This window comes from Cynara cardunculus, unplaced genomic scaffold, assembly GCF_001531365.2.
Source record: "Cynara cardunculus var. scolymus isolate 2C unplaced genomic scaffold, CcrdV1 Un_Scaffold_2889, whole genome shotgun sequence".
Classification (NCBI taxonomy): domain Eukaryota; kingdom Viridiplantae; phylum Streptophyta; class Magnoliopsida; order Asterales; family Asteraceae; genus Cynara; species Cynara cardunculus.
Window position 1 is genome coordinate 29,244 of NW_020201263.1, and position 22,968 is coordinate 52,211.

At 36.7% G+C, this 22,968-nt stretch overlaps 1 protein-coding gene across 1 annotated transcript; it reads left to right on the forward strand.

The window, feature by feature from the left end:
• The first annotated feature begins 507 nt into the window (after positions 1 to 507).
• Positions 508 to 12,958, forward strand: LOC112503345. The gene is made up of 3 exons (XM_025107403.1): positions 508 to 752; positions 11,548 to 11,875; positions 12,496 to 12,958. The coding sequence occupies exons 1-3, from the start codon at positions 599 to 601 to the stop codon at positions 12,710 to 12,712; spliced, it is 699 nt and encodes a 232-aa protein (XP_024963171.1). The 5' UTR covers positions 508 to 598; the 3' UTR covers positions 12,713 to 12,958.
• The last annotated feature ends 10,010 nt before the right edge of the window (positions 12,959 to 22,968 follow it).

Sequence of the window (22,968 nt, forward strand, 5' to 3'; positions counted from 1 at the left end):
GATAGAAACCCTTAAATTATCTGTTACCTGTTCAACAGATCAATCATACCCTTAAATAAACAAAAAGTTCGATAGAGACCCTAAAGGACGATTTTAAAAGTTGGTTTCCTAAAATAGGAATCAAATGAAAATTGGTTCCATTTTGGTGTAATTTTCCCATTTTTCTATAATTATTTTGCAAGTTGGTTCCCCAAAATAGGAATTAGGTGCAAGTTGGTTCCCCAAAATGACGATTTTGAAAGTTGGTTCCCAAAATAGGAATCAGATGAAAGTTGGTTCCCCAAAATGACGATTTTGAAAGTTCATTCCCCATAATAGAAATCATGTGAAAGTTTGTTCCATTTTGATGCAATTTTCCAATATTAAAATATCAACTCATTCGATTTAGGTTGTGTTAGGTTACACTCTGGTTTGAATTAAATTGAGTTATTGAAAATTTTCAAACCTAAAACATTAACACCATGCCAATGCCAATCCCAATACCACCCCTACCCGCCAACAAACCCCACCCGAATAACCCAACAATCTAAATAACTATTCTGCCAGATCCATGAAATTGATGACAAATTTTCCATTGCGTTAGGAATCGAGACTAAGAATGGAGACTGGAGGGTTTAGTGCTGAAGATCTATCAACAATCGGAGGAATAGCAACTGTGTCGCTGTTGCATTCCTTCATCCCAACTCACTGGCTTCCTTTCTCCATTGTTGGCCGTGCTCAAAAATGGACCCTCTCTCGTACCCTTCTCGTCAGTACGTTCCCCCCTTCTCTTTTTCTTTTTTTGTACTAAACACGATTCAATATGATTTTTCAAGGAGTATTTCTTATTTGGGTGTTTGAATTCGATCAGATCTAACAGAAAGTGTGATCTGACACTTCTAGTTCTGTGACTCTGTATACAACTATATGATTATCTGGTTACTTGATCACCATCGATTGCTTGTATCAGCAGTAGAAAGAGGAAATGGAAGTTGGAAAAATAGGTTTTCATTTTCTAGAGATCAGGTGTTGTTTAACTTATAATCACTAGTGTGGGTGCTCTTGCAGATAATTTCTCAGAGCTTTCATAGAAAGATTGGTATTGCTCTTAAAATTTAAATGCTGATGGAATTAGCATCCCAACGTGAGTAGAGATATATGGAATCTAGGATTCCTTGATAATGATACTCTTATATTTCGTCCGTCTTCTCAAATGTTGAGAGCTCAAAATTAATGAATCTTCTACTTCTTTTGATAATCTTGAAATGGTGATCTTCTTATCCAAAGAGAAACCTGAAAACCTTTGATTCTGAAGGAGTTTTAAGGCTATAATAGAACTTTATTTGGTACTCTATAGTAATCTCCTTTACTTCAAATATCAGCCATATTCACAAGCTAGACGTGTTTGCTTGTTGGCCTTCATGTTAAATTACTTTTAGACCATATTGATCTCCATATATGTCTTATATAGGTGATACAGTGTGCCATGTAAGATTTCAGTGAAATAGGATGTGATATAACCAATCCACTAGGCGTCTAATGCATCATAATATTGGTGAACAAGAAACCCAATAAAAATAATAGAATAGAATAGAATACTAGCATCCAGAATATTCTACTATTTGTGATGCATTAAGAAAATTACATTACATGGTCTAACATCTGATTGATAAGGAAGAGGTACAATCTGAGATATGTCATTCTAATTCTCTATTGTAACTACTTACTAGCTTGAGTCGCATATCACAATCCCATATCTATTGTGATTAACTGATTGTGAACCATGTCTTTTTGCTATTATTTTTATTTCTCTTGCTATTTTTTTATTTCTGAATGCAGTTTGTTGCTATTTGCTATTGAACATATTCTTTTTGCTTCATCAAGAGAAATGTTTTAGCCGACTCCTTAATGAGATGGAAATGACTATAATAAAAAATTGATCTGTTTGAAGCTATTTCTTAGATTATTAGGTTTCGACATGAACCAAAAGTTTATTTCTTCTTTCTCATTTATAAGTTTTGGTTTGATAAAAGATAATGCTTCTGTTGACGGATGCCCAAAGAGATTTAATGACAAACCCTTTTCCTTAGAAGATTCTATGCATGCCAAGACACCAAAGAACACATGTTTAGCCTTTGAAGTTATTTATAAGAACATGCGTTTGATATATGTTATTTTTTACTAATGAACTCGGTAACTCGGAGTATGGCTCATTATGGGCACTCTAATCTGCTAGTTGTGGTTTATGATATTAGGGCCTTGGCAGCCAACCTATTGGTTCGTCTATTGGATTTCCTGCAAGCATGTCACTATTCAGTTGGCATGAGTGAAGCCAGTAAATTTGTCTAACCACCACATAGGTGATTCTGTTGGAACATCGTTATTTCTAAAAGCACATTTCTATTAGTCTTAGGTATTCTGGTTGCTTAAAAGAGGTGAAAACATGTTTTTACTTACTCCTAGAAATATAAGGTGTGTGATAATGCCAAAAAATAAGAAATCTTGCCCATATATGTTTCATTTTCAAACAATAAAGAATGATATCTTTTTTCTGAATTTAAATTTAAAAACAACACATCTGCTGAACAAAAGTGGGATACCCAGTTACTTTGGTTTACATATCTACCGAACGCTTACTATGATGTTGCTTTTTTGGCACTACTTCATCAAATATTTTCATCCATTCTTAGAACTGTTAGAATTTGTGTGCTTCTACTTTAGTACATGCTTTTAAGCAATCCTAAGAAGGCCCTTACAATACTATCTATGGAAGTCACCCGGATACCTGTTCTCCGTGATAATGAGATGTTGTGATATCACCGTACCACCTCCAGAAATGGAAAAAAATCAATATGCACATACCTATAGAGTATCTTTCAAACCCACACCTGATTGTATATGATTCTCCAAAGAGTCCAAAACTTATTTGCACCTTCAGACCATCTCAGTACTTCTTACTTTGCTGTGATTGGCAGTGATCTTCCAACGACATATCTGCTGCGTGCACAACCTTGTTTCTAACAACCCAGAATGTGCAAACAGATATGACGATATGCAAAGCAGCTGCTTGAGAACTGGGGGATAGATGTTAAAAAATTGCTTCTAAAATCCCCACAAGAGCAGCTGCGCGATCACTCTGTGAGATCATTGGTCTTAGTATTAGAGAAGAAAACACATACATAATACATGTTCGTTGGATTTTCACATTCGTAGCTATAGCAATAGTAGACTTTGGAGGCAAATGGAGGATTCAGGCCCTAGACCCTAAGCAGTTGATAAACCCCTCATCAAATTCACCTATGCGCGAAGAAACCCGAAAGTGTTTGGGGTTAATACTTGAAATAAGTATCAGTTTGCAAGGGTATCCTTGGGTATTTCTCATTTTATATTTGCCGTATTGTTTTCTGTTTTGGAGGGACCATATGGGAATCTATTTAGTTATTCTCCGTGGGTAGTAGTATATATATTTTCCTGCTAGGGTGAGGAGAGCATCTTTGTAGACAATCCGATTTTCACCAAATTTGGGAGAATACCATCTTCTCGAATTGCTGGAGTGCTGTAATAATTTGACTCACTTTTAGAGTAATCAGTAAATTACCACTGGTTTATCATTTGGTACCAGAGCAGGCTAGGTCGGGAATGATGACGAAAAATGTTTCCACCTCGGAGTGTGCAAGTGGAGGTGAGTTCGTTGAAAGAGAATGTTCAAACCATGATATTTCAACTTGAACGCTTGATCTCATTGCAAGCGGAACCGGGCGGAAAAGTAGATCCGACTTGGTTGAATGAAGACGAGGCTCAATCAGAAGGCAAGAATGGGGGTTAAATGGGGGACAAATGGAAATAGGGAGATTCTTTACAATTAAGGGTCGGAAGTCTGAAATACCTACGTTCAATGGAACAACCCTAGATGGCTGGATTCTCAAAGCCGATCGTTACTGCTCACTGAACAAACTGACCCTGAGGAGCACATTATTTCCTTTGAGGGCGATGCTCTCTGATGGTTTCGATGGGAGCATAAGCGCCGATTGATTACCGGAACCTAAAAAGTTCGTTAGAGTCGATTAGCAGTGAAAACGAGTGGGCAGGAGTTCCGACGACTCTCCAATGTTGAGCTACAAAAAAAAATGTTCACAAGACCTCAGCTATCGCTGCGATGAGAAATACAACCCAGGTCATGCTTGTTAGGAGGTCAACGTTTTGGTTGTGCAAGATGGGGAAAGTGATAAACGATTCTGAAATGGGCGGAATCGAAGATGAAGAAAGAAGAGTAGGGAGTGGAGAAGGGACTGCAGAAAATTGAAGTCCATTTAAATTTCGTTGTCGAACTAGCAAACCCTCCAACAATGAAAATAAGGGAAACCATCAACAGACAGCAGATTGTAGTGCTTTTAGATAGTGGGGATACATAATTTCATTTGTAAGAAATTAGTGCATCGATTAGGGCTGCTAGTTTCTACTAAAAACAATTATAGCATCACTATGGGCACTAGTGGAGTAGTGAAAGGAGAAGGAATTTGCAGGGGTATGAAAGTGAACCTACACGGAGTGGATGTCATTGAGTTCTTACCAATCAAATTGGAAAATTCCGACATTGTATTAGGCGTCCATTGGCTGGCTGGAAACTTTGGGTACAACCCACGCAAATTGGAAAACCTTGATGATGAAATTCAAGAAGGGGAACAAAATGGTGGTGCTGAAAGGTGATCCTTCATTAGGTTGAACCCTAGTGGAGTTGGAAGAGAAGCAGGGTTATTTTGTGGAACTTGGGGCACTCACATCTAAAGAACAAATGGAAGACATTTGCCTAGTGGAGTTGGAAGGAGTGTTGGAAAAATATGACGGGTTGTTCCATATGGCCGTAGGATTTCCGTCTGAGAGAGGGGAAGTACACTACATTGTGTTACAAGAGGGGAGTGGGCCGATGACCGTTCGTCCGTATAGGTACCCTCACTATTAAAAGGATGAAATTGAAAAGCTCATTAAATAAATGTTGGTAGTTGGGGTGATACAACACAGTAGCAGTCCCTTCTCGAGTCCCATCTTGCTAGTAAAGAAGAAACATGGCAGTCGGAGATTTTGTGTAGACATAAGTTCCCTATACCGATTATTGATGAATTACTAGGTGAATTATTTGGGGCAGTGTGTTTTCAAAACTGGATCTCAAATCAGGTTACCATCAAATCCATATGTGGGATGAGGATGTGCCTAAAACAACCTTTAAGACACATGAAGGGCATTACGAATTCCTTGTCTTGCCCTTTTGTTTGATTAATGCTCTTGCTACGTTTCAGGGACTGAGGAATGATATATTCAAACCATATTTGAGAAAGTTCGTTTAGTTTTTGACGACATTCTGGTATACAAAAGGAATGGAGGACCGTGTTTCCCATCTTCAACAAGTTTTTGAGGTCCTTTCTACCCACCAACTTCTATGCTAATAGGAAGAAATGTGAATTTGGCTTAGAACTATCGACTTATTTGGGTCACATCGTGTCTGTAGCAGGGGTGGAAGTAGACCCAACCAAGATTCGGGCAATGTTTAGAGTGGCCACAACCCATAAATGTCTTGGAACTGAGTGTTGTTTTAGGCTTGACGTTATTACAGAAAGTTCATAGCAAATTATGGAAAGATGGCCACACCCCTTACCAATTTGTTTAGAAAACATCAATTCTCTTGGAATGAGTCGGCCAATCATGCATTCCAAGAGTTCAAAACTGCCATGGCCACTGCTCCGGTTCATCATTTACCACACTTTTTTCAAGAGTTTGTCCTGGAAATTGATGCTTCGGGGTATGGGTTGGAGGTTGTCCTCGGCAAAAGTCAATATACGGAAAGGAGCCCATAGCCATTGTGCTTGCCATCTGTAAATGGAGACCTTATATATTGCGTAGGAAGTTTTTAGTTTGAACCAATCAGCAATCCCTCAAATTTTTCTTGAATAGCGAGTGGTCGAACCGGACTACCAACATTGGGTGAGCAAGTTGTTAGGCTGTGAATTCAAAATTGTGTATTAGGTTGCTGCTAATGCCTAAGGATGGGTCATAGAATGTTCTACGTTTGGCAGACATTAATAGAGGTAATGGGACGCCTTACACAAAGAAATAGAAGAAGATCCTTTTTTGTGCAGGTCTGCAGTCATTAACCAACACACAATGGGTTAACTTATCAGAATGGCTTGTTGATGTTTAAAGACAGATTGGTCTTGCCTAAACAATCTATCCTTTTACCGATGTTGTTCGAGGAGTTCGACTGCTCCCCTACAAGAGGCTATCCGGGGGAGGATTAGACGTATTAGCGCATCGCTGCTGAGGTATTTTGGGTTGGCATGAGGAAGGATATAATTACGTGGGTGTAGGAGTGTAACATTTGCCAGAGAAACAAAAATCTGTCAGGTTCACCTGCAAGGTTACTCCAACTTTTGTCCATACCTGACAAAATATGGGAAGATGTAGGGATGGATTTTGTGGTGGGGCTACCCATGTCACATGGTTTCAATGCCAATTTTTGTGGTCATCGATCGGCTCAGTAACTACGCCCATTTTTGGGGCTGAGGGTCCCTTTCACTGCTTAATCAATGGCAACCCTATTTGTAAGGGAAATTATTAGGCTCCACTGTGTACCGGTATCCATAATCACAAATCGTGGCAAGTTGTTTCTAAGTGAATTATGGAAAGAAAATTTTCACTTCTAGGGACAAGGCTGTCCAATAGTTCTGCGTACCATCCGTAAATCGATGGACAAACAGAAGTCGTCTTTTGCTGTATAGAACAATATCTGCAGTGTATGATGTCGGAGCGTCCTAAGCAGTAGGCTGGGTAGATCTAGTGGGCTGAATACTAGTACAACACTTCTTACCACACTAGTTTAAAGTGTTCCCGTTCAAGGTCCTATATGGCCGCAAACGTCCTGCCTTCTTGCAATTCAAGAAGGGGGATACTGATTCCAGTCTATTGATGAAGTTCTTCAAGAAAGAGATGACATCTTGAATACAACCAAGATACACCTACTACAAGCTCAACATCAAGTGAAGCAGCATGCTGATCTAGGAAGGAAAGACGTGGAATTCGCGGTAGGTCATCTGGTGTTTCTGAAACTTTGTCCTCTTTGTGCAGGGTCGTAATATGAAGCTGGCTCCAGATTCTATGGACCTAACAAGGTCATTGCTAAGATTGGTCAAGTGGCCTATAAATTGGAGTTGCCTCCTTCCACCAGCATCCATCTAGTTTTCCATCTATCTCAACTATAGAGAGCTATTGGATCTCTTGCTTCATCTCTAGTGATACCCCCACAACTTACTACAAACATGGAAATGGTGGTTGAACCTTATGATATGTTGGATGTACGGTCGTGTGAACAATACCGCGGATGGCCAACTTGAAGTACTAGTGAAGTGGTTTACCAGAGTTTGAAGCTTCTTAGGAAGAGTACGATCACATTCTCAAGCAATTCCCTGACCTTCACCTTGAAGACAAGGTGAAATTTTTTGGGCTAGGTATTTATAAACCCCCCATCAGATTCACCTATGCCCGAATAAACCAAAAATAGTTTGGCGGTAGTAGTTGAAATAAGTATTGGCTTGCAAGGGTATCGTGGGTATTTCTCTTTTCATTATTTGTCGTATTGTTCTCTGTTTTGGAGGGACCACATGGGAATCTATTTAGTTATTTTCTGTGGGTAGCTTGGTTTTTAAAAGCGCGGTGCAGTCCGAGGCGGTAAGGGTGCTGGAAGCCGATGCGTGATGCGGGTATTCAAAAAATACTTATAAATTAATTCTGCATATCAATTTCTACCTTAAAAATACTTACCTATCAAAATACTTCATTTATAACATAAAGTAGTTCAAAAAGTGGCATTAGAATCTTAAAAAGTTCATGAATCGGAATAACAAAACACACAAACTACTGCTTCTATTCTATTAGGTCACGACTCACGTATATGTTCTTAATCTGATATGCGACTTGAGACTTGAGAGGGGCTTCTATTTTATTAGGTCATTATTACGTTCTACTTTTTTTTGTAAGGGTGTCCGGGCCAAAGCCCGACTAATCCCCGGCAATTTTGGAGGCTAAACATGGCCTCACTTAAATGTCGCCAACACTCCCCTCCCAGGGCTCGAACTTGGGTTCATGACTATGCCATGCCCAAGCCTTTACCACTAGGCTAAACGGCAATTACGTTCTACTTTGACTACAAAAAGCCCAACTAAAAACCTCTAAAGAATGAAAAAGGAGCCCAAACATGAAACATACAGGATGCGCTGATGCACGCATCGTGTGATGCATAGGTGATGTGACCGCATCTGAGAGCATCATGGAATCGCTTCGCATCAGCCCCTCTGATGCGTTACCTCTAGCTCATCGGAGCGCATTATGCATGCATTTTTAAACCAAGGTGGGTAGTAGTATAAATATTTTCCTGCTAGGGTGAGGAGAGCATCTCTTTAGACCATTCGGCCTTTGCCAAATTTGGGAGAATATCAACTTCTCAAATTTTTTGGGGTGCTATTATCATTTGAATCACTCTGAGAGTAATCAGTAAATTACCATTGTTGGTTGATCAGCAGTTAACGCGTGCGGAAATAGCGGTCGGGACCTTGATTTGAAATAGCGGTTACCGCGGTGATATAGCGGTAAAAAAGTTATGTTCATAAAATAAATACGAATATATATAAAACTCAAAATATTTTACGTCTAATACTTATCAAGTCAAACAGTTCAAACCACACAAGCAACATAGTAATACGAGCTGGGCTGTCGAGATGAGAAGAGAACTAGAGCATAAAACCCGTGGAACAGCGGAATCGAGAAGAAAACTCGAGCTGTTGAAGCTTTTTGGACTTGGAATCAATGAGCAGAGCATTGGACTTGGAACCAATACCAAAGTTTGACCTAATTGTTTCTATTGTTGATTTAATCGGTTTCCTTTTTGTTTGCAGGCTAAGTTTGACTTAATAGCCCACATAAATGACAGAATAAAAGGAGTCCAAAAGAGCCCAAAAAGGAAAACCGGTAATAGCGACCGCTATTTGGTATGAAAATTGCAGTCAATAGCAGTAATAGCGGCCGCTATTTGCGGTACCTCTATAATACACCGCTATTCATGCACCGTTATTTTGGCCAGGATTGCTATCCGCTATTTTGCTGCTATAACGCGCCCAATCAACTGTTTCTACTTCTAAAGTTAAATGGGACATTGGTATCGGATAAAAAGGCTCATGATTATCACATTTTTTTCACAATAAAACAATCTCCACGATCAGTCTTCTGTGTTTGCTTGCGGTAGATTCAGCAGTGTTCAGCCTTAGAAGGAGAGACCACTTATATCTCCTTGAGAAACAAGGATGTTAGGTCCCTTTTGGTTTGTAGGATTGGATTGGATGTTGAGAGATTTGGAATTGAATTCCATTTCAATCCCATGTTTGATTTGAAGGATTTCCTAGATTCGAAATCCCAGGATTACATTGAAATCCTACAAACATATGATTTTGAAATCCCACGAGGGTGGTTGGTATTTCACGGGATTTGTTATAAACATTTGTTTTGTATTAATCAATTAATAAAAAGGTAGTTTAATTATTTATAATTTGTTTCTATAAATTATTTGTAAAGAATGGAATTCAATTCCATTTCAAATCCTACAAACCAATCACACCAAGGATTCTAAATTCTTTCAAATCCAAATCTCTCAGATTTCAAATTCCTTAAAACCATCCCATCAAACCAAACGGACCCTTAGTTTTCTGTACAGTAGGAAATGCAAGGGAGATGGTTGGATTAGGGGACTAATTGAGAGCGACAATCAAGTAAAACAACTGACTAATCAACTCCCCCCCCCCCCCCAAAAAAAAAAAAATGGTTGATGCTTATAAAGAAGTGGGAAGTCCATGACCATGGTCGAAATGTAGGATTTGACTCAAGTGAACAAGGGCTTACTAGAGAAAAGGGATGGAAGGGTAGAAGACCAATATGTCATGTTATGGAGATATGGATGAAAAAATCAAGTAAAGTGGGAATTTGGTAAGATGTCGATCTACATAAGTGGGAATAAGGCCTTCACAGTAACATTTGAGTTTGAGATCCCTATAAAAGCATCCTATCCCTCACCCTGATGAAACTAAATGTGAGAGTAAAAGCGTTAATTCTGATGAGCTTTGGTGACTTATAGGTAGCCAAGAACTAATGCTGGTATCTTGGCTAGTTTGATGGACCCGACAACTTTTTTTTCATTTTGTACCGAAGTGATATATATTTACAAGGAAACTTACCAATTTTTTCGCCAGTAAGCGATGTTCAACCAGACATAGGTGCACAATCTTAATATTGTAATTAATTTATCTTCTCAGATTGCCTCTGGGAACATGTTTGCCTAAAGAGCGAGTCTCATTTGTTGTGTTAGGCTGCTCCTTAGGTGCCTTAAACCATCATTTGTCGTCGCCTTGGTTAGTCAAGACTAACACAAGTTCCCAACTTAAGATAATTGATCATAATGAAGGACTCCCGCAAAGGGACCATCTTTTCTTAACATTGGTGTGGTTATTATGTGTGTATTTCTACAGTTTGTCCGCCTTTTAACAGCATTCGTTAATTGGTAGTGGCTCACGCTGACTCAATTTCCTCATCACTGTCAGTCACCATACCTTTCTGACCTCTTTGATAATCTTTTCTGGAAAAGTTAATAGGTTTAAGTGTGCTATATAGTTAATTATAGGGGGGTAAAGGTGTTGTTTTCATGAATGCGCTATCATTTGGTTTGTGGTACTGGACATGTTCCCTGAATTGAAAATAAACTGCATGTTTTTTCTACTCAGATCCATTTTTGCAGTCTTCTGTTGCTCCCACATCTAGGAAATGCAAATCTTTTTTCTGAAAGAAGGATATGCAAATCTTAATCAGTGCACAGTAAACTCAATAGTTTTTCTTAGCCATTTCTGCTTACTTATGCTAGTTGGTTAGAATAATCAGTGGGCCATCCTCGTCCTGCAACTGCAAAGTCAACTGGACAAGTCTGCTTATCTTGGCGAGCTATAAAGCTGAGTATAGTCAAATCAAGTGGTCACTTATCTTTATGAAAAACTAGGTTGGGTGATTTGGATCCAAGTTCTCAAGAATCGGCTAATCTTTGACGTTAACATGCATCTTTTTTACATTTGTACTTTTCTTTTTTGCTAAATTTAGTCATTATTATGTTGTATTAGTAGACTTTAAAGCTATAATGAAGAAAATGCTCTCTCCATCCCATGAAACTTTTAACAGTTTTGAAGCACATAGTTTGAGAGAACTGTTTGACTAGTACTCATTAAAGACCCATGTTTCTAAAAGAGTGATTAGAATACCCCTAATAGAAGAAGAAGAAAAAAGAGAGGAACATTTTTGTTTACCCAAGTCAATATGGCCATTTTTCTATAAAGATGATAATGGAAAAATAAGGAACTTTATCTTGAAAACCTTCCATATATAGAAACATTACAATTCTTGTGGATATCCAATGTTGAAAGTGCTTACATTTCAGTTGTATTTTACATAATGATTCATTGCTTATTCTGGATTTACTATGTTCTTTCACAGCTGCATTTGGAGCTGTTTTGCACGTGTTATCCACATCGCTCCTGGGCATTACTGCAATTACCATATCAAACACAATTGCTGGTGAAGAAACTGTGCACAAACTTGCATCACTGCTGCTTGTTCTACTTGGTGGTAGCTATATATTATTGTTCATGTGTGGAAAGGGTGGTCACACCCATTCCCACAACCAACCCATGGAAAAGATGGCTGTTGCCGGACTTGTTCTTGTTCCTGCATTGTCTCCTTGTGCAACCACACTCCCCGTGTTTCTTGCCGTAGGAAATTCCTCCTCAATGATGGTACTTGCTATTATAGTGCTGCTATTCAGGTGAACTTAATGGTCCCTTTAGACTTGAGGGTTGAACCCCTAAAGCTGGTTTAATTGTGTTACTTTTTATGATACTTTCGTTAGTCTTACTTGCTATTTTAGTGTTGGCAAATAATCCCTCCATCCTAAAGTAAGTGTACGTAGTTCTATTTTAGTTTGTCCAGGTGTCCACTTTCAAATGTGAGGGTTTACTTTACAGTTCTACCCTTAATTATGAGATGGAGAAATTTATTACTCCGTCTATTATTAGAGTGAAATTGTGATTTAGCTAATTAAAAGTGCATTATTTATGTGTTTCTAAAACTGTCTTTTTTGTCTTTTTCGATGTAGACATTTGTTTCAGGATGGAGGGAGTATTTGTTTCAAAATTGTCCATAAAAAACATTCCAACATACTTCTTTTAAATGCATAACTTCTGATGGATTTAAGAACACCTCTACTTAAGAATGCTTCAAAATCTGTCAAGAAGGTCATGCATTTTAAGAAATCTGACAGGGTCTGCCTACATTTTACCCTCTGTCAGACCCTACAGTTGTGTGGCATATATACCGGGTTTGTTTATGTTGGTTTATATAGGAAGTAATTTCCCACTGACAAAAGGGATGGTTTCTTATTCGCAGCACGATAACTGTGATGACCTCGTTGGTGGCTTTATCATTTTACGGTGCAAGCCAGCTCAAGTTTCACTGGATGGAACGTTATGACAAGCTTCTTGTTGGCTCCGTGCTCTGCTTAGTCGGAATCTTGACACTTATCTTCCACGATCACGAGGGCCACACACATACACATACAGGTTCAACTGAAGAGCATTTGCACCGGAAGCTGTTTTTGCTATGAGATTCTTGTTTCGATGTTGTGTATACTTTGTCGAGATTTAGTACTATGGATCGTCATCCCAAACAAAAACAAATCTTCTTTTATTATTATTATCATCATCATCTTGGCAGAAACCAAGTGTAGTTTGCCACACAGGTTGTCTCTAGTCCCCTTAGTTATCTGGGATTTCTTTTAGTTGCTATATAACTCTGATGTATCCTTGTAAAGCTCTTCGAAATCTAATTCTACTGCAGTGTTCTTGCTCAATAACTTGGAATTCTTCGCAAAGATTGCATGTTTACGTTGCAAAGTTTTGATAACCGTAGTTGTTTGCACACACCTCGATCCTCAAGTTGATAGCGAGACAAATCTTCGGAGACATTGAGAGGGACTTAAATTGTTATGGTTGTGTTAAAATACACAGTGACATTGTCGTATTTTAGGGGCCGTTTATCAAACATTTATCCGGTAAGCGCTTACGGGTAAAATTTAACACTATCATTTACTTATCGGGTAAGATTTTAGTCCACCAAAACAGTATTGTATTCAACAATGTACCCGGTAAGCGCTTACCGGTGAAATTTAACACTATCATTTACTTACCGGGTAAGATTTTAGTCCATCAAATATTGTATGCAACAATGTACCAGGTAAGCACTTATCATGGTATGAGTCATCACCCTGACCGGGTATACGACTTGTCTCGTTATAATGCCAACATGGCATGTTGATGGCTTGTTAAAATGTTAAAGTAAAATAGATATCAGATTTTTTTTTTAATTAAATAGATTATAATCATCAACAAATGGGGTGTGTTAAGAGGATAATGAGGTCAAATAAGATTAATACATAAAAGAGCAAATTACATGTATCTTTTCTGTTGATGTATGAAAATCATTTAATTGACATTTTCGACTGGCTTCGTACAGAAACTGTCCCTTATAAATCACATGTGACGAGGCATTTCAGAGCTGACGTCAGCGAAGGAGTTCGAACCGATGTTCCGCAAGATTCGAACTTGAACATGAATATTATGGATTGGGTCCCTCCTTTTTTTAGTGGAACGGTACTTGTGGTTTCATTTTCGTTATAGATTGAGTCTCTTACACTTGTTAGGAGTAATCAATCATAAATAGAAATATGTATATATTAACGTAAATAAATTTGTAGAAAATGAAAATATTCTTATACAAATCTAATAAATGTACTAGAATCTCATGAAAAACTCTAAGAAAACCTACTATTTATAGCCGAAAATAAAGAAAGTCAAAGCATCTTGCAACGAGTGAATCCTACGTGTAAAGGTGCAATAACTGCTTTATGCTGAGTTGTCAGGCTATTATAGGTAAACGATACTTGGAGAGAATTTGAAGGTTGAACACTGAACTTTGGGACAGAGACGGCTAGAGACTCTGCCTCTCTGGAATCGTCTTCTAGTTGAGAGTGCTCTGTATGTTGTGTGGTCGCTATTTTCGGCTCCGGTTCAACTGAGCTTTTAGAGAGGGTCTTCTGGTTCATAAGACTTGGTTTCTTTTTACAATATTTTTACATCAAAGATAGTTAGGCTAATAATATCCCCTAAGTATTGAAAAACCTTTAAAAAAAAAACAACTCTAGAAAGCAAGAGGTGAAAGCCAACCTATGTTAAATGACTTTAATTCAACAAAAGACTTACAAGAGAATTAAGAGTATTTACATTATTGATGGATCATTAATATAAATCTTGTGATAGCACATGATCATACTTATGTAGTTTAGGACCTTTTGTATGCAGTGAATCAACTAGGTTCATGTGATAACTGGGTTCTGGTTATGCACCTGAGATAATTATTATGTGATTACCTGATTATGTGATTACATGAATATCTGATAAATTGCAATATTTGATCATATTAATACATGTTTATATGAGTATGTGATTTATCTATGTGGATATGAGAATGCATGGGTTGGTATATTATATGTGCATGCATGCATGGAGTGTATATAAATATATATATATATATATATATATATATAAAAATACACATTTGATATGCATGTGAGTATGCATGGTTTACATGCATGGGTGTTGGTTTATGTGTAAAGAAAATATGTGTTTTATATTTCTTCTTCAAACCGCCTTTCTATTTAAGGAAAGGTATTTAAACAAAGGAGTTTGGCAAGAAAAGAGTTCCTGACATTTTTTGAGAAAATTGAGTGTGAAAGTTTTAAACTGAAGTGAGTTTTTTGCTGTTTTTGGAAATCGATGTTGAGAATCAAGAGAAGTTGATTTAATCTATTGTTTTCCTTCTTCTATTAAAACTCAAATCTAAGGTGAGTTTTATTACATACAAAAACATCTTTGAACCTATTTTACTACTGATTATGCATAATTTATGCTACTATTGTACGAATTTTTAGTTTGGGTTCTTGATACATTCATTGGCCGATGAGAGTTTTTAATCGGACAAGTATTGTCAGATGAGGGCTCCTCACCAACTAAGCTTTGGCTGGTGAAGAGTCTGGAGACTTTATAGTGTTGACCGAGAGGTCTCTTATCGGACATAGCCCTGTCCGATAAGGACCCTTTACCGGACAATGTGTTGTCCGGACATATATTCATCGCCCAGAAGAGTTGAGTTATATATTTTAAACTTTTAAGTATTATCTGGTGAGAACTTTAACCAAGCACTGTGTTGTCCGATGAGGATGTATTTGGACATGGTGTGATCAATGTGCCTGTTTGATTCTTTTTAAGTATTGTCCGGATAGGAATGTCCGGCTAGGGTCGTCCGGATATATGTTGTCCGGATAAGCTTACCCGGATAATCTTGTCCGGATAAAGTTGATTGATGAAGGGATTTGACCCAAAACTTCGATTTATTTAATGATGGGATTTCACAATTACTGTTTAATTAGTTTTAAACTATTTTTATATTATGAAAATGGGTATTTTATATATTTTTGTGAACTGGGAAAGAGATTCTAATGTTTCTCCAAGACGTGTGTGACATAAGTATGTTCTTGCATGAAATTATGTTTAAATGTTTCTCCAGGACGTGTGTGACATAAGTTTGTTCTGGTATGAAACTATGTTTTAAATGTTCATTCAGAACGTATGTGACGTAAGTCTATTATGCTATGGAACTAGGTTCCTTCAGAACGTGTGTGACGTAAGTATGTTCTGCGATGGAACTAGGTTTTCTTCAGAACATGTGTGACGTAAGTCTGTTCTGATTTGAAACCATGTTTTAAGGTGGAAATAAGGGTGTCATATCAAGGCGATATGTACCTATGGATACAAGACACAGAGGAGCTCTTGTTGGTCTTTAAGAAGGACCAGAGGACCTCTGGTTGTGTGAAAATCTTTTAAAATGTTTTTGATTCAGAGGCTCTATATGTACTATTTAGAGGCTCTGTATCATAGAGTGGTATACATGCATTTCTATGGTCAAGCTCTATGTCTGAGCTCTGTATCTGAGTTTTGTCTTTTAAAACAATCTTTAGAAATCAATCATTTTAAATATTTCTTAAACAATGTAAAGAACCAGAAGAACTTTGGTTATAGTTTTATTCTCTTTTCCTTAAAAATCAAACGTTAGTCTTTTGAATCAAAGGCTCTGGTTGTCTAGAGAGTCTCTGGTTGAGTTTAGAGTTGTTTTATTTTGGATGAGTACAGAGGCTCTGGATGATGAGAACAGAAGCTCTGATCAACTAGAGGGAATGGTTTAAGAGAAGAGCTTTGTTCCTTAAGGGACAAAGGAGCTCTAGCCCGTTGAGCCAGAGGAGCTCTGGTCCATTAAGCTAGAGGAATTTTATGACTTGGTCTTCTGTTAAGAGATGCAGATTTCGGGGAATGTGTTTATGTGTTATGAGAATCTGCTTGTTTTTTATTTGAGTAACAATCAGATTTGCATTCTTTTGCTGAAATTTATTTTATTTATTTGCAAAAGATGTTTTAAACAGGATTTGGTGATCTTCACCTTATAATTACGAAGAAAGGATTTTGTCATTAGACCTTCTGGTCTAACCCATATTTTGTATTTTGAGAATGTGCATTGCAGGAACAGCGGGGTCTCGGATATTAAGGGGAAGGGGAAAATATGATTATTTTCCTTATGTGTTTAACTGCCTATTGAAGATCATCTTGTTGCCTGTTATATTTTGAAGATACATGTTGACATACATGTGATAGTGCAGAGATATTCTTTTGGAATTTTTCAGTTGTAAATTCTGTATATATTGAATCCTTGTACTAATGAGACCTTTGTGGTGTAAATTGTATTTCCTTTATATGAAGTACATGTTTTATGCAGATATGAAGTTAGGGTGTTACAAAAGGTGGTATCAGAGTCTGAGTTTAAGGGATTTAGGTATTCAAAGCATGATGCCTAAAGTTAAACTGTTATTTGCATATTAAGGGGTCCCAAACATAGATAGTACCACTAGGAATAAATATAATGGGTTAAAGATGGCAGTATGTAAGGTAAATTCGAATTACAAATGACCAATGACCAATGTAATTATGAATTTACAGTTACATATATGTACTCGGATACCTTATTATATTTGGGAATGTGAATACGTGATATTTAATATTAAAATATCTGCAGATGGCAAGTTGATCAAGAAGATCTGAAAGGATCAAGCCCCTCCCCCCCAATCTAGAAGAAAGAGAGGAATCCCTTGATAATGCTCCGATTAATGTTTCTAAAAGTCAGGGCAGGGGAAGAACCAGGGGCAGAGGCCGAGGGAGAGTCAGGCCCAAGGTAGAATGATTCAGACAGAAATTCATCTAGATCAAGGGGAATCCATTTCGGGGAATATTAATCAAGAGCAAGCACCTCAATTGATAAGAATATTAATCAATTTATCAAGTTCAATGAAATTGACATTCAAACGGAATTCACGCAAATAAACTTGTTCCACAAGATTACAACAAAATCTCAAAGTAAATGCAACATAATTTAAAGAAAAACCACTCTTGGAATGGAAAAACTTAACTACATGTGGCTAAACTAAGCTTTATAACTTAAAATCAAAAAGAAATTACCAAAACGGAGTAGAAATCGATGCTTGATGCTTCCAATCGCTCCATTTGTGTCACTCTAGTGATCTTTGGTCGAACCTTGCTTAAATGACGGATCGAAACTCATTTTATACCAAGAGAATGAAAAAAACTGCTCGGAATCGAAAGTTGGCGAAATTGGTCCCTCCAGGAAAATATGTGACCCTTGCATGCGACCTTAGCATGGCAGGGTAGCATGTCAGGCTACCATTTCATGTACCGTAACTTCATACCCCATTATGCAACCCTTGCATGCTACCCTGTCATGGAAGGGTAGAATGTCAGAGTAACATTTTCCTCTATTTCGCCTTTCTTTGACCATTTGTTCCATACAACCTTCTTAAGCACAACAACCATTTTTCCTCACGTTTTCTCGTCCGTTTATTGCCCTGCTCAACATAAAACTTGGATTAGGCTTATAAAAACATAATTTAGGCCTATTAAAATATAAAAGTATGGATTGAGCCTATAAACACAAAGTAAAACATGAAAATTCGATGTTATCCATAAACACCTCGCATGAACACCTATGTACATGGTGTTTGATGTGAACCGACTACCAACTAGCTGTGAACCTGGAGACATGATGAACCAACTATAGCAAACTTTGAGCCATTTTGTGAACAAACTATATTAATGGGTGTTAATGACTTATTTTTAAGGATTTGGGTGAAGATAATTATTGAGCGTTAATGAGGTAATTACATAGTTAATGTAATTTATGAGATAACTACAAAATTAAGCGGTTACACTATTTATTAATTAAAATACCAATGTCTTCATCGTGATTTAAAGTAGAATCTACTAAAATATTATTTTCATATTAATTAAATGAACTGATTGGTTTAGGTTGGTATTATTATATGATAGGTGTGTCATCGTCTACAAGATGTGATGATAGAGATAAAGATAGAGATAGACATATCAAAGTTAGATTAGAAAACCACAAGGGTGGTGCCTGATTGGTTTGAGCTTGGCTCCAAAGATCAAAAGTACCAGGAGGTCCCAGGTTCAAATCCAAGGAGGAATAAAAATCTCCTTGTGGTCACGGATGTTCAAATGCGGTGACTCCGAGCTATCTGCAAAGCAGGTGGTTGCCCTGGAATTAGTCGGCTCGCATAGCGGGTTGGATATCCAGGTTAATAAAAAAAAGTTAGATTAGAACTGAAATATCTGGTAGTTATCTACTTATAATTCATCTGTATTTAAAAGAGCTTGTGATTAATGAGAATTACATACTCTCTCTCTCTCTCTCTCTCTCTCTTATATTATTGTTTTGTTTCGTTTATTCTATAACATGTTATCAGCATGTTGCTCTACCAATTGAATCAGTTCCCTGCAACTGAAAGATTTGCATACTTGTACAATATTCAAGCAAGCCTACACATATACTCACCTATTCTTTTTGTATTAATATGTTGATTTATGTTATACGGATGATTTTTTTTCTTTGTTCAGTAACTCCAATGTGTTGAAGATAAATTATAAATGTTGTACGGATGTTTTATTATAAAAAAATCTACTTTATACCAAAAACCAATATAATAGAACAATAAATACAAGACGTTTTGTTTATTTGTTGCATTTCTTTTTCCTTTTCAATGTTTGTTAATTGCTCAACATAAATTTAACCGAGATATAGAATTACTTTTCTCAGAGGAAATCGAATTTGTTGTTTTACAAAATATGTCACTTGATAGATGACGAAAAAAGATCTAATATGCAAACTGATAAATGATTGTACATAAACCTTGAAATTCAACCCTACAGTCAATATTATACCTTTGAGCTTATCTTTTCCATCAACCTTAACCTGGGGAATGATCGCAACCGCTTCAAGGCAACGCGTAGTCCGATTGAAGAAAGAAGGAAGAAGTCTGCCCCAATATTTAGGCGGACGAATGGTGCTGGGGGAGCGTAGAATAGACTCTGTGTACTAACTTTCTCTCCTTTCTTCTTCTTTGAAATCCCTTGCCACTTTCCTTCTTCACCCGGAAGGTGGCTAACTCCTTGGTCTTACGAATCGCTTACGCTAACTCAAGCAGGTGATCCCTAATCCACTTAAGCAAGGCTACCTTTGAGGGTTGTTATCGATGATACAAGAGGAATCTTTTTATGGTGGTTCTTCCTTCTAATGACTGAAATATCTAAGATTATTTTTTCTCCCAGATGAAGTAGAAGGCATTGGGGGATTTTTTTTGCCCGCTCAAATTTCGGATTCTTGAAAATCATCCCCATTTCTCTGAATCAAAGTTAGGAGATTGTGCTTATAAATATATATATATATATATATATATATATATATTTTTTTTTTTGTAAGGGTGTCCGGGCCAAAACCCGACTAATCTCCGACAATTTTGGAGGCTAAGCATGGCCCCACTTAAATGTCGCCAACACTCCCCTCCCAGGACTCGAACTCGAGTTCATGACTATGCCATGCCCAAGCCTTTACCACTAGGCTGGAAGGTCTTTGACTATAAATCTTGGTTTTCATTCCAAGGGGAGGCCGAGCTCATTTCATTCTCTTTAAATAAGACCAGGAGTCTACATCCAGGAATCACATATGTCTGATGTGGTTTTTGGACCAAACGTGTACAGTTTTCAGCGGGGATAAAAAGGTTTATATGATGTTACGCGACATTTAAAACCAGTGTGGCCTGTGAGGGGGCTTCAAAGGCTCACAATACTTAGTTAGGACTTCATGTGTTTTTAAGGTGATAATATGCAATTTGACAAATCTAATCCTTTGACTTTGGTTTCTTATAGTTTATGCCATATATTTATTTAAATGGTTTAATTTAAGTGTTATTTTAATTATTATAAACACGTTAATATTATTTATTCATTTATGTTGGTTTGTTGATTTAATTATGATTTTATTATCTTGAATCAATATGCTTGCATTATCTATACTATATTATAAAGTATTTGACAAAAACTTTTGAAAACTATTTTTTATACTTGAAGTAATGTTTATTGATGCATATTACTTAAATTCAAGATTACAAGTAAATTGTGCGTAAGTACAACTTATTAAAGCTTCATGTTTGAATTCGTGTAACTAACTGCAGATAAATATAATCAAATAGAGGATAAACATCTCATTTTAAATATAAAAAATCTAAAATACAATTAGGATAGTCATTGACTTCTAACAAAACATTTAACTATTACCTTTATATAAAATTATATCATTAAACTAAAAATAAAAAAAATGAATTAAAGAAACACATAAAAAAAGGAGAATTTTAAATAGTTAGTTTGATACTAATACCAATATTTTTTTTTCAATTTTTATGATATTTTTATATTTATATTTTATTCAAAAATAAAAACATTATCGCTTTCTCAAAAACCACATCAACTGAGACAAAGAAATAAATAAGACGAAACATTAAAATCGAGATGTATCTCGCTACATTGTACGAATACCCTTATATTATATTGTTATGTTTATCTTCAAAATGGTGATATTAATCATAAATTATATTTCTTTCATAATTTTTTTTTGTGAAATTATACTTTCACTCCCTTGTATTTATTTTTGGCCTCATATAAAAAATCTCATTGAAATCTCAAAATACGATTAAGGTATTAAAATATTGAAGTTGATTTCATATGTCAAAAAACTATATAATTATTATTTTTACCTTCAAATTTTATAAACAAATAAATCGCAAGATATGAAAAAAGTTTTGTCAAATGGGTGTGAAATATAAATAGCTCTAAGTTTTGTAGGGACTTAGGGGTTGTTTGTTTTCCTCTTAATAGTTTAATTAAGAGACAACTTTTGGATCGTTAAGAGGTGAATCTTGTTTGGCAAAAAAAATAAATCTATCTCTTAATTCTAAAACCATCTGAATGATTTTGTATTTTGGATCTTTCTTAATCATTCAACATTCTAATTTCATTCTGAATAATTACCAAATAATTATATTAAATTTTGTAACATATTATCAGGACCTCTTAATCATTCTAACCACTTAATCATTCTATACCAAACCATTCAGCAACGGTCAAACCGTCCCTTAAGTAATATATATGATTCCCCTACTACATGGAAATCCACACATTGCATATAACACATATTTCATATATAGAATACATGTTTTCCCCACATAGGTCCTTGATACAAGAGTGTAATATAAAATACACAACCCAAAAATTCCAAAAGTACATGCTCTTGTATCCTATTATCTATGCTTCAAAAACAGCTAAACATATAGGGAAGTAATTCACATAATACTTTTTCCCTTATAATCATTACCTGCACACATAATTTTGAAAACACAAAAATGAGGGTTAGACATGAATGTCTAGTGAGATTCCCTTTTATGTAATGTAGGGTGAAGATCACCAAAACATTTATTTCAAATCATTCATCGCATGAAGCAAAACTGAAAACATACTGCTTCGGTCCATCGGACCTCTGGTTCCAAACCATACTTAGAAAATATTTCAACAACCAGGACCAGAGCCCCTCTGGTCTCTCTTCCAGAGCTTTTGGCTTCACGACCAGAGCCTCTGGTTCTAAACCACACTTCGAAAATATTTCAACATCCCGGACCAGAGCCTCTCTGGTCTCTCTTCCAGAGCTTCTGGTCTTCACGACCAGAGCCGCTGGTTTCACTAACCAGACTTAAAATATAATTCGACATTCAGGACCAGAGCCCCTCTAGTCTCTCTTCCAGAGCTTCTGGTCTTCAAATCATACTAAGAATATATTTCAACACAGGACCAGAGCCCCTCTGGTCTCTCTTCCAGATCTTCTGGTCTTCATGACCAGAGCCTCTGGTTGTACTAACCAGCACCTCTGACTCATATAATTTCTCAAAAATGGTCTTTAGATAAACCTTCAACCAATAAGATAGCCTTTTTTCATAAAACGAGCAATTATAAAAAGTTCATGTTCGACCAGAGCCTCTGGTTGAACTAACCAGAGCTTCTGGTTCAAAAGATATGACCAACCAGAGCCCCTCTAGTTCAACATGAAAGTCAACCAGAGCTTCTCTGGTCTGTTTTTCATAAAAAGACTAAGTATAAAATTCTTTTCTTAAAACATCTAAAATACGATTTTGACGCGAAAGCTCTTAACAATCGATACAACACCTCTAATCCAAATAAGACCTTTAGTAAAAACTTGTTCATCCTTCAAATCAATAACCAGAATCCTCTGTTCCAACGATGAGGACCAACCAGAGCCCCTCTGGTTTCTTACAAGGAACAA